Source organism: Schistocerca piceifrons, chromosome 8 (genome assembly GCF_021461385.2).
Source record: "Schistocerca piceifrons isolate TAMUIC-IGC-003096 chromosome 8, iqSchPice1.1, whole genome shotgun sequence".
Classification (NCBI taxonomy): Eukaryota; Metazoa; Arthropoda; class Insecta; order Orthoptera; family Acrididae; genus Schistocerca; species Schistocerca piceifrons.
Window position 1 is genome coordinate 218,244,313 of NC_060145.1, and position 12,709 is coordinate 218,257,021.

The 12,709-nt window shown below is 40.9% G+C and overlaps 1 protein-coding gene across 1 annotated transcript in view; it reads right to left on the minus strand.

The window, feature by feature from the left end:
• Positions 1 to 12,709, minus strand: part of LOC124711765 (G protein pathway suppressor 2) — a 123,312-nt gene that overhangs the window by 45,763 nt on the left and 64,840 nt on the right. The window contains exons 6-7 of the mRNA XM_047241979.1: positions 8,678 to 8,893; positions 4,997 to 5,166 (exon numbers count right to left, since the gene is read on the minus strand). Of these exons, the coding sequence (XP_047097935.1) occupies positions 4,997 to 5,166; positions 8,678 to 8,893 (386 nt within the window). The remainder of the gene's footprint in view (positions 1 to 4,996; positions 5,167 to 8,677; positions 8,894 to 12,709) is intronic.

A 12,709-nucleotide genomic window follows, 5' to 3' on the forward strand; every position in this document is an offset into this window, starting at 1 on the left:
GCCGTCTTCCGCTCACGCCCCAACATCGTGCAGCCCGCCTCCAGTGGTGTCGCGACAGGCGTGAATGGAGGGACGAATGGAGACGTGTCTTCTTCAGCGATGAGAGTCGCTTCTGCCTTGGTGCCAATGATGGTCGTATGCGTGTTTGGCGCCGTGCAGATAAGCGCCACAATCAGGACTGCATACGACCGAGGCACACAGGGCCAACACCCGGCATCATGGTGTGGGGAGCGATCTTCTACACTGGCCGTACACCACTGGTGATCGTCGAGGGGACACTGAATAGTGCACGGTACATCCAAACCGTCATCGAACCCATCGTTCTACCATTCCTAGACCGGCAAGGGAACTTGCTGTTCCAACAGGACAATGCACGTCCGCATGTATCCCGTGCCACCCAACGTACTCTAGAAGGTGTAAGTCAACTACCCTGGCCAGCAAGATCTCCGGATCTGTCCCCCATTGAGCATGTTTGGGACTGGATGAAGCGTCGTCTCACGCGGTCTGCACGTCCAGCACGAACGCTGGTCCAACTGAGGGGCCAGGTGGAAATGGCATAGCAAGCCGTTCCACAGGACTACATCCAGCATCTCTACGATCGTCTCCATGGGAGAATAGCAGCCTGCATTGCTGCGAAAGGTGGATATACACTGTACTAGTGCCGACATTGTGCATGCTCTGTTGCCTGTGTCTATGTGCCTGTGGTTCTGTCAGTGTGATCATGTGATGTATCTGACCCCAGGAATGTGTCAATAAAGTTTCCCCTTCCTGGGACAATGAATTCACGGTGTTCTTATTTCAATTTCCAGGAGTGTATATTCTTTGGAGGTTACTGCTTGCTGTGAAATAAATTACGTTCATTTAGGCCGTATGACCATCGGTGTTGCCAAATGGCAATGCTAGGCACTTGTACTCAGTGAAAGGATGAATTTTCTCTTTCTTGTTTTAGAAGAGGTTTCTTGCTTGCTGAGGCGTTGGAGATTCTTTATAATGACGATATTGAAGGTGATGTGTTTGTTGAGCCCCCAGATCCGAATAGAGAAGAATGATGGATTATTGTATGTGCGGTGGCTGGGCAACTCAGTTGTCACAGTGATCTCTTCTTCATGTGGTGCACAAGAAGTTGGCCAAGTCAAGAGATTCTCGCAACTAAAAAAGCAAAATAATATAATTCCCAGACCAAAACTGGTAGCCAAATATAATACACATATGGGAGACACTGAGCAGATGGATCAGAATCTAGCGTGCTATCGCATTGTAATAAGAAGCAAGAAATGGTACTGGTATCTCTTTACATGAATGTTAGATGTCGCCATAGAAAACAGTAGGATTTTGTACAATAAAGCAAGAAACCAAACTATTTCTCAGCTTGATTTCAAGAGAGAAGTAGCAACAGTGTACTTGCAAAGACACCAAGCTTTACCAAAAGGAGCCGGGAGACCATCTGCATCAAGGGCATGCTCCGACAGCCGCATATCAGATTCAATTAGGTTTGATAAGACTGACCACCTCGTCCAGCACACAAAAGGAAAGAAGAAGAAAAGGTGTGCACACAAGGACTGTAAATCTATTGTGAGAACAATGTGTTCAAAGTGTAATGTGGGATTGCGTACTGACTGTTTTACTCCATTTCATGTAAAATAATGCTGAGTTCAAGGTTTGTCTTTTGATTATGAATTGTACTGTGTTATAAAGTATCAGTTGTATGATGAAGACTGAATAATAAATTTGCACCAAACTTGCATATGTAATATTATTTCAATAACCAACTTATTTCAGTTGAAGTTGTAATCCATATAAATTTAGGTAGTGAAAGCACCAAGTGTTGCCATATGGCAACATCAAATGTCTCACTAATGGTGGTAATGACTTTCGTCGAAACAACTCTGTTGTGTAATTTATGCCTTTTACAGACATAATAATGCAATTTTTTTTTTTTTAATCATGAAAAAATTAATTCCGGCGCTAATGGACTAAGGCAAAATTTGTGGCAGTAGAGTGATGGGAAATGGCTCAGTTACCTTGTACATGACTAGCATAGGTGACAATCTTTTCAATTAACGTGCTTTACAGTATTAATAGTGCCGAAACCAACTTTGCTTCCTAATACATCTTTCATATGATATAAAATGTTGAAATTTCTTTCTTGTTTGTTTATGAATTTGCAATTTGGTTATGTCAGTGCATGTTATGAGTGTTGGTGAAATTGCTACATAAGAGCAGAACAACTAAATTCTCACACAAACTATGATTTATAGCTTCTGTGCCTGTTTGTACTGTATAATCCAGTACTTTAGGAATTTCACATTGACAGTCCTGTTCTCCTGTTGCAGCCACAATCTAGCAGTAGCTGCATCAAATCTGTGCAGTGAAGCTAAACATTGCAAGCTGTAGTAGACAAAAAGTTCTAGCCTCATGCATAACTTTATTCCTAGATATGTTTAATCATGTAATTGCTGAATTGTGCAACTCCATACATAATTTGTCAAAAAAAGGTCACTGAAGTAACTTTACATTAAGCCAAAGATTGAAACATTAAGAAGTTGAGATGCATCTTTGCCTTATCATGTTTATTTTACCATTATCATCTTTGGAATCAGTAATGTACTTGAAAATGGGCTTATAAACCAAAACCAAGGTTGTGCAGTAATCGTAATAAAATTTATGAAACAACGCAAAAAAACAGTGTTTGTTTAGTTGCAAGTTGTGTTGGCGACACTGATCGTGGGTTACATCAGTATCTCCTCACTCACGTCTCCCTTTCCACAATGGCCTAAAATATTCCCTTTACTCTGACATAACCTGCGATGTGAACTGTCTGCCTTTTGTGCCTCTTTTAATTTCTTCAATCACATCGAATGTCAGTAGGAATAAAACAGTACGAAGGCAAGCAAAAATCAGGATCACTGTGCAAGAACTTGAATCGTGGTCCTCCTGAACATCAGTCAAGTGTGTTAATCACTGCACCACCTCACTAAGTAAGTCATTTGCAATTCTTTCTGTTAACAGTGGAGAGGTGGATGTGTTGATGTAGATCTTGTTTGATAAGCAGGACCATCTCAACACCGCAATGAATAGTAAGTGTTGTGCAACTGGCAAACAGCTTCATTTATATGGATGTAAGTTCGTACCTGTAAAGTGTATGACTTTTATAGTTGCAGTAAAAGTGTCAGAAATATTAACCGAGCAACTTCACACAAATCAGACAAGCTATTCAACTGATTTATTTCTTAATACTGCACTCTCACACTTATAACTGAGTGCAGACATATCCCACTATGTTCTCTTGGAAAAATTATTGTGGTGTCAGTTGACAATACATATGTCTGTGCAGTAGCCACCAGACAGATTGCGGGAGGCGCACATCGGCACGGCGCGTCACGGACGGTAGTTGCCGCAAGTAGAGTCCCATCCACCAGAGGGCATGCGAGAATTCGGACGCGACCTCTGCCGGCATAACAACAACAACAACAACAACAACAACTCAGGCAGCACGGGCCGTGCCCAGTCAGTCAACATCGGGCCTGCCTAGGACACAGTCCCAGTCTATGCCAAGTGAAGTGCTACGTAAACGTGAACAGTGTTACTACACAATTGGCGATGAGTAGGGTCATTCATTCGCGTGTTGCGTCGTCGTTCCGGTTTCGCAGCTTCTCCACGGCATGGAGGATTTAGTGCGGGTTTTGGTTGAGCAGCAGACAGAGCTCATGGCCACCATGAAACAAGTGCTTCCGGCGTTGCTCTCCACCCAGTCTGCTCCAGCACCGTTCCCCCCTCCCTTTTCCCCGTATGACGAGACGGCGGAGGATTGGGACGCATATGAACATCGCCTTCGGCAGCATTTCCAGGCGTTTCATGTTGCCGATGCGGAGGTATGTCGTGCTCTCTTCTTGTCTTCAATATCTCCCTCGCTGTATCAAGTTTTGCGGCAACTACCGTCCGTGATGCGCCGTGCCTATGTGCGCCTCCCGCGATCTGTCTGGTGGCTACTGCAGTCTGCCTTGCAAATGATTTTGCATATGTATAACTGTTATGTGCATGACTATCATGAATGGCTTGTGCATCTAGTGTTGCATTTGTGTCATTAAGGGTGACAACAGAAATAACATGAAGGGAGAGGAGGACAGGAGTGTCAACAATTACCTTACCCTTTCAAATAATGCAAAGGGGCCCCACATTAGTTCACAAGTCTTAACTCTACAGGAGGCTTTGGGGAAGTCTGGGATTTAGCCCAAACTATGTGCTGACACTTTGGTCTTCAGAAATCATATGACACCATATCCCTGATCACCAGGTAAATTCTTGTGATGAAATTGTTTTTTACCCACCAGCAACCCTCAAACTGGACAATACTGTAATAGGAAAAGATAGGTAGCTACTTACCATAAAGAAGACATGTTAAGTTACAGACAGACACAATTAAAAGACACTTTCACAATGCTTTTGGCCACTGCCTTCATCAGCAAAAGAGAAACACACACCATTCATTAACACAAGCAAGCACACCTCATGCACCCATGACTGCTAACTCCTCTAAGGTCAGAAAAGCCTGAGTTGCCAGAGTTGGCAGTCACGCAGCATGTGTGAGGTGTGCTTGCTTGTTTGTATGAATGGTGCCCGATTCTCTGTTTCTCTTCTTCTAACGAAGACTGTGGCCAGAAGCTTTGTGTAAGTGTCTTTTAATTGTGCCTGTCTGCAAGCAACTTAATGTGTCTTCTTAATGGCAAGTGGCAATCTATCTTTCCCTAGATAGTTGATATTCCTATGTGGAATTTCCATTGTTCAATACTGCAATAGCATAAGAACCTTGGCTACAAAGGTGAGTGTATTTCTTCATATAAATCAGTCAATTTAATGGTATACAGCATGTACTACACAACTATGATCTAGTAAACCTGTTTTCAAAAACTTTTGGGAAAGAAATATGTAATTCATAAACATTATTAGCAAAGGACAATAATGAGTCATCATACATTATCAAATTATTATATCTCACCTGTGGTGGCTGCTGTATAGGAATAGCACCACCATGTATTGGAACATGTGTTGCAGGTCTGATGGATGGCACCTGGTAATATTTGTCAGCAGCCTCCTGTGCAGTCTGAAAAGCTGCTGCCCCTTTCTGAGAACTATGTTCCATTGCTTGGTGCAATGGTGCCATGTATGCTGTTGGAAATTACAACATAATCAGAAAATCTGCAATCAAATTTATTTAGTATATGAAATCATGGCTCTGTTGAACTTGAAAGACATAACAATGCAAGGTCTCTCTATGGACATTATTGAAATTTACATTATATCATTTAGTCCAAGAAATCTTAGCAGGCAATGTGACCAGTTACAGCCCACATGCTGCTGGCTGTCTTTAGGTCTCCAATGTGGCCTACGTTGTTTATAGTTCAGAATAATGTCCAGTATGCAATTTGGAGTGTTACACTGGAGGTATCTCCAACAATCTAGTGACACTATATTCCAACAAGTTTACCATTTTACACCAACTCTTCAACACACTACAGCACATAATACTTCTTCCATAGCTTGCCTATTTGCAGAACAAATCATTAAATGGATACATGTAGGAATCACATACTCAACAGCTATTCAGTCTAATTTCCACCAAGATACAATAGCAATTAAAAATGAAGTCATATGGCAGAAGTTTGGCAAAAATACTTCAAAAAATGCAACCGACACCTTTAAGTCAATTTTATGCTGAACAGATGGGCTAATAGTTTCAAAAAATACAGATCCTTTGGCAGTGATTTGGTCAGTTTAATTCAGAACTTCAATAGCTTACTTGAATCACTGTTAGTTACAGAAAGTGTAAATATCATCCAATTCATATCATTTCTCCAATGTGTTGCAATGTTTTTGTGCAGCAGAACCCTTTGTGAAAGAATTCTGGTCAACATCTTTGTCTTTCTAAACCAGTCTTCCACCTTTAATTTACTGTATCTAATACTAATTTGTTGCTATCATTTCTTTCATGTAACTTTTTTACATGTAACATGTTTACCTCTTCAGTATAACTTCCACTGGAACATGGTTAATAAAGTAAGTCACAGTCATTATCAAAACACTTAGCCCTTACTCTGGCACAATTTTACTACATGCATCCAGTCTCCCTTGCCTTGAATATTTTCTGGTTGAAGTTTTTTTATATTAATTGCTACACCAACAACAATAACTTTAAAAAATATGTAGCTCAGTTACTAGTAATGATACTCATTTTAATTCATTTCCTTTTTCCCTACTGAGAGGGAAATTTAAATTTGCCCTGTGGAGGTTTTCAACTCCAACAAAATAAACAGTGAATGGTCTTATGACTTCAGCAAACACGCAACATAATACACTGCTGGCCACCGTAAATGCAACACCAAGAAAGACAAGAGGTAGCACAACAAAATTTATTTTGTAGATAACATGTTGACCAAGTATCAAATGATTACGTTCACAGACGTCTGTGACATGTGGTTCCTGCCAGAATCAGTAGCCAGAGTGGCCGCCATTGTTGGAGATCACCGCTGCCACACGTCTCGGCATTGAGTCAAAGAGACGTTGGATGTGTTCCTGGGGTACAGCAGCCCAAGCAGCTTCCACACGTTGCCAAAGATCATCTGGTGTGGCAGCTGGGGATGTAATCTGGGTCACTCGTTGAGCAACCATGGACCACATGTTTTCTATCGGCGAAAGATCCGGAGAGTGAGCCGGCCAGGGAAGCAATTCAATCTGGTTATTGACGAAGAACCTTTGGACAATGCGTGCCACGTGTGGTCGTGCATTATCCTGTTGAAATATGGCTGTGGCCGAGCCCTGAAGGTAAGGAAGGACAACTGGCTCCAGCACCTCGGATATGTAGTGCCGGCTATTTAAAGTACCGGCAATGAGTACTAGAGGCGTGCGAGAGTAATATCCAATACCGCCCCATACCATAATACCCGGTGCAAGACCAGTGTGGCGGTGCATAATGCAGCTGTCCAGCATCCTCTCTCCACGGTGTCTCCACACTCGAATCCGACCATCGTGGTGCTGCAGACAGAAGCGTGCCTCGTCAGTAAAGACAACGTCATTCCATTCTGCCGTCCACATCCGTCTGTCATCACACCATTGGCAACGAAGACGTCTGTGGTTCTGCGTCAATGGTAGACGAAGCAATGGACGTCTTGCGGACAGACCACTCTGCTGTAAACAGTGTCGAATGGTACGCGCAGACACTGGATGATGCGTTACAGACGCAATGTGCTGTGCTATGGTTCGGGATGTCACTGAGCGATCTGTCACTGCCATGCGCACAATTTGCCTATCAGCACGTGCAGTGGTGCACCGAGGTGAATGCGATCGACCACGTCGGTCCGTCATACCCTCCAGCATCCAACGGTCACATATCCGCATTACAGTTGTTTGGTTTTGTCCAACACGACTAGCGATTTCTCTGTATGATAATCCACAATCTCGGTAAGCCACTATCCTTCCTCTGTCGAACTTGGATACTTGATCAAACGATGTTCGCTGTTGTCTACGAGGCATAACTGATCGTCTTGTGAAACAACCACAAGGTAAACACACGTGCCGAACGTACACTCGTCGAAATCGCCAAGCCTTAAATGGCGCTATGAGGTGGCGTGATGTGCATCTGCGCTGAAATTCTAATCAGTTGCATATCTCATCGCTGCAAACCCATGGTGTAAATTTCACTTGATTCGGATGCTTCCTTCAGGGTGTTGCATTTACGGTGGCCAGCAGTGTATATGTTGAAGATTGTTATGAGAAAGTCTCACATGTACCTCCCTGCAGCAAATTGTCGGCAAAAGAAGAAGATTACAAGAAAGTTTAATTAAATAAATAAGTAATTACAATAATAATACTGAGATTAAAAATTGTAAGAAATTGCAACAAGCAAAAACTTCTTTACTAAGAATGTGTAACAATAATAAATAAACTGGAAATCCATAACTGTTGGATCAGTCGTCCAGGGACTCTTTTAAAGAATCTTCCCATCAGAAAGTAACCTAGTCTACAAGACTTCAAACAAAAAGTCCATAACAATATCTAATGATATATCACAGAAACCACAGACCATCAGTCTCTTAACAAAATAACTCATACAGAAGAAAATTAAACTACAGTTTATAACAAAACTTCAGAAACAATGCTACTACTTTATCAGATTGTATGACTACAATTTAAATATGAAATAGCAATTTCCACAGTCCATAAATTATAGTGGTATAAACGTGCAATATACTTTATTTTGTCTCCCAAAGCATGCTCTCTACCAGATCCTTATCATGAAAAATTCAAAGTTAACTTCCATAGACTTGTGGTTTCCTGTTTCATCTCCTAATAATCGTGTATTTTCACAAGTTACGTTCTCTAATGGTTTAAAATATATTTGTTATTTACAGCTACTTGTTTTGATACCATTGCCTGAATGAGTATTTCCTTAACACAGAGGATTTAACAAACACCCAACAGAAAAAAATTCTGTCCTATACTTGTAAATATAGCTCCCTTGTACTTAACACCCTGCTTGTCTTCAATGAGATCAAAGATTTAGCAAAACATTTTCTACATTTCCTCATTATTTTGTCTTGTTTTGCCTGCGTATTTTCTGACAGTATGGAATCTCATACGAAATTCTGTCCCTGAAATAAAGACACTGCAAAAGCAATCATACCTTGGCTATGTGGTGCCACACTGGTACGTGGTTGTCCAAGATAGATGCTGTGCTGTTGCTGAGGCTGTTTTCCCTCGTCACGTGGTGGGGCTGCTGGCTGCGGATACTGTGAAGTGTAAGTATACACAGTCTGTCCACTGCCAGGAGATGGAGCATAGCTGACTGTCGTCACCGCAGGAGGGTAGAAAGGCTGAGAGTTGGCATACTGTGTTCCCTCTGCAGACATGGAGTGATCAGCAGTCAGCTACAGCACTCCAATATCTTCTATTTTAACTGGGAACTGGGACTGTTTCCTAGGGTCTTACTTTTAAATCTTTTCAGAGAACTTTTTTGAAACCAAAAGGACCTACGTAAAAGTTTTCAATATATGGGCATCTTGTACGTATTATTTAGTAGCATATCTTTTAATTAGGAAACAATCATCGACACACAGAAAACACTACTTACAATACAAATCTAGAAACACATAGCAACTGAATTTGTTATTTAGAAAGTCCAAACAAGAAGGAATGATATTACATATGGCAAAAACATACCAATAAGAGTGTATTCAACTAGTACAGTTACATTTAGTCAACTGACAGCACATATAACAGCACATCTTATTGTGATCCATCAGAAACCACACTTTCTCTCAAAGGTGTTAATGTGAAGAACAAGGAAAGAAAGACCACACATATTGCATGCAGAAAGTGAAGCTACAAAGATGCAAGATCAAGGTGTAAATGCACATATACCTGTGCAGGTTCCCAAGTCACAAGATAGATGCATAAACACTCAAGAAAAATCAATATATTTTGGACTCAATTTCTCATACTTATATGAAACTAATATGACTGGGGCATTAGTAGGAAGCATGTTGTCACTGTGGCACAAGACATGGCACACCTAATAGACATGTGCGTATAAAGTCTGGTTTGTTGGCACACTGTTTGGTTTTGTCACTGCCTAACCAAAATGACTGAAATTAATGCAAAATTCAGTATCTGTGCCTCAACTATAGAGAGGCCATATGGTTAAAAGAAATTGAGGGTGCTATACTATCTTACTCTAACCTCAATCTGCATGTAATTTTAATATCTGAACACAACTTTTACAAACAGTATTATATTACACCAAAACCGACAGTATTTTCTTCCACCAACTGTTAATGTACAGACTTTGTTACTTTTAAACCAGAGCCACTCTGGCCAGAAAGCCATCTTGCACACAACATCTGCTTATACCCACATCATGTGGCAGAGCTATGGAGCACTTAAGCTTATAACAAATACTACTAGCACAACATTAACTGGCATAAGTGGTGTATTACTGAACATCTACATAACACATATGTATTCTGTTTCTACATTTTCAGTATTTCTTACAATATAATTATAATCATCATCATTATTACTAATATGAACCATATTGTGCTTCGCACAAACTGATTCCGAGTGGATGCACCAGCAAATAGGGGACGGAAAATTTTGCCTGGGCTGTGTTTCGAAGTCCAACAGCCCATAAATAAAAACAGGAGCTACTTTCCTTCTGGTTGCACTACTTTTATGTGTGTCTAAACTTCAAGCAGCACTGCCTATATGGACAAGTCCCTAACAACCAAGACACCTCACAGCAAATGTATCACATATGACCACATGCCTTACATAAATACTGAACCAACAATGTTGACAAGCCATTTTGGTCACTCTCCAACCAATGTTCTGTGATATCTCTCACAAGCTGCTCTCACGTAATTCTGATTTGATTACATGACTGAGGTTCTATTGCACTGTGTTGGTAATGAAATTTGACTGCAGCTTTGGACTAATTGGTAGTGACTAACTGGTAGTGTTTAATACTTACTTTGCCTTGTCTTCTCATCACCGTTAATGATGTGCATTTTAGTGTGGCTGTGACACTTAATATAGTGCTGTGTTTCCCAGATAAAAAATAGCTTTTCGTGGATATTTGAGAAACAGAAGAAAAGCAATCTGCTGCATGGAGGTGGTGAGTATAAGATGTTAATATTATGAAAAGGGTAGATTGCTGAATCGTGATAGGCACAACAAAAAGATTCACACAATTGCAGCTTTTGGCCATTAAGGCCTTTGTCAGCAATAGAATCTTTTTGTTGTGTCTTTCGCGACTCAGCATCTCCGCTATATGGTGAGTAGCAACTTTCCTTCTCTAATATTGTTACAGTCCATCCTAGATTTTCCATTGTATGAAAAGGGTAGATTGCTACTTCACCATACAGCGGAGATCTTGAGTTGCCAACAGGCACAGTGAAATTAGCAGTCATTTTGTTGTGCCTGTCTGCAAACTATCCTTTTCATAACATTGTCATTATTCCATCCTGGATTTTCCATTTTTTGAGTATAAAATGTGAAGGGCAATGCTGAGAATAACAGAATAGTTCAATGCAATGTTCTTTCTTGTCATTTACCATCAGCAATGCAGTGAGCTGAACTGTGTGCAGTGTGGCATAGCCATTAGCATTGCACGCTGGGGTGCTGCGGGTCACCAGTTCAAACCTGACATCGTCCCTCAATCAGACTGGATAATACTGGCAATAAGGTAGTCAATGCAGACTTTTATCCATCAATTCCCAATTGTCTACTTTGGGAACCTCATCAAGAGGTTAATTCCAATTTGGAGGTATGGTGCTGCTGCAGGTGGAACTGGTACCAGATGCCCTGGAAGTAACTGGGACCACGTGCTTCCATTGCTGACATTCCCTACACTTGCTCACATAGTGTTTAACAGATTGTTGGATAAAGATACCTGTGTCTGATTCTGTCTAGAGTTTTCACGAATCACAGATGATCAGATGGCTTAGCATCCTGGAAAAAATTCATGATAGCTTATCACAGATGATCTGAGATGATGATGAACCATTTCCCTCCCATCTGTCCTACACTGTATAAACTTTAAGCCAAAATAATTTGAAAATTGTTGCACTATTGTGATAAAATGAATTTTTTGTGATGAAATAAACAGGATTTTACGTGCTTTGGCATACACAAACAAAGGAGATACTGAAGCACACCGGGCTGCATCTTCAGAGCAAACCTTCTGCTTACACAGGCACAAAACCAAGCAAGTCTATGTCCATTCTTGTTGTCGAGTATGATAAGGTTGGACTGTATCAATGGAAATGGAAATGAGCATTTGGAGTCATTGGCCGGGAGGGCCCCTTGCGGGGCAGCAGGTCCGGTTGCCCTGGTGCAGGTCTTATTACATTCGACACCACATTGGACACACTGTGTGACGGATGGGGATGAAATGATGATGAAGACAACACAACATCCAGTCCCTGAGTGGAGAAAATTCTCTGACACAGCCGGGAATCGAACCCAGGCCCATACGACGGCAATCCGTCATGCTGACCACTCAGCTATCAGGGTGGAGACTGTATCAATGATGACATGACAATGATTCTATTACATGTACTAAAAAACAGACCTCCACAGGGTGAATGTTACGAAGGGATATAAACTTCTGAATACAGTCAAAAAGATACTTTCCAAGCTACCAGGAAACACTGACGCTGTAAAATGGCCGCAGGAGATGAAAAACACTAAAGCACAATCGGGCACAATTAAGCCACTGTGAGTGATTTAGCTTTCATGTTCAAATGCATGTGGCTATCTTCCCAATATAAAGACTTGTTGACAGAGCAACAGACAACCTCTTGGGAAGGAATTTAAGAATTTTGACCACATTGCTAGTTGAGTAACTGTAGAAAGTTTCATAGACGAGCTATCTGGGTTAAATTTATATTTTTTTCCTTTCTTTTGCTGACATCAATGATTATTTTATTTCTGAGTGTGACGTACAGAAATGTGATACACAGCATCTGATAAATCCAATGCAAATGATCAAAATATTTTCATTTTCAATATTACCCTTAAAAACAATAAAATATGGCCAAAGTATTGAACAAAAGCCAAACAGGAAGTTGTTGGAAAATAAAATAAAAAATGAGGAAACTCAGCACTGAAATCTGCAAATAATAATACTGAAATTGGCCATAAACGAAACGATTTC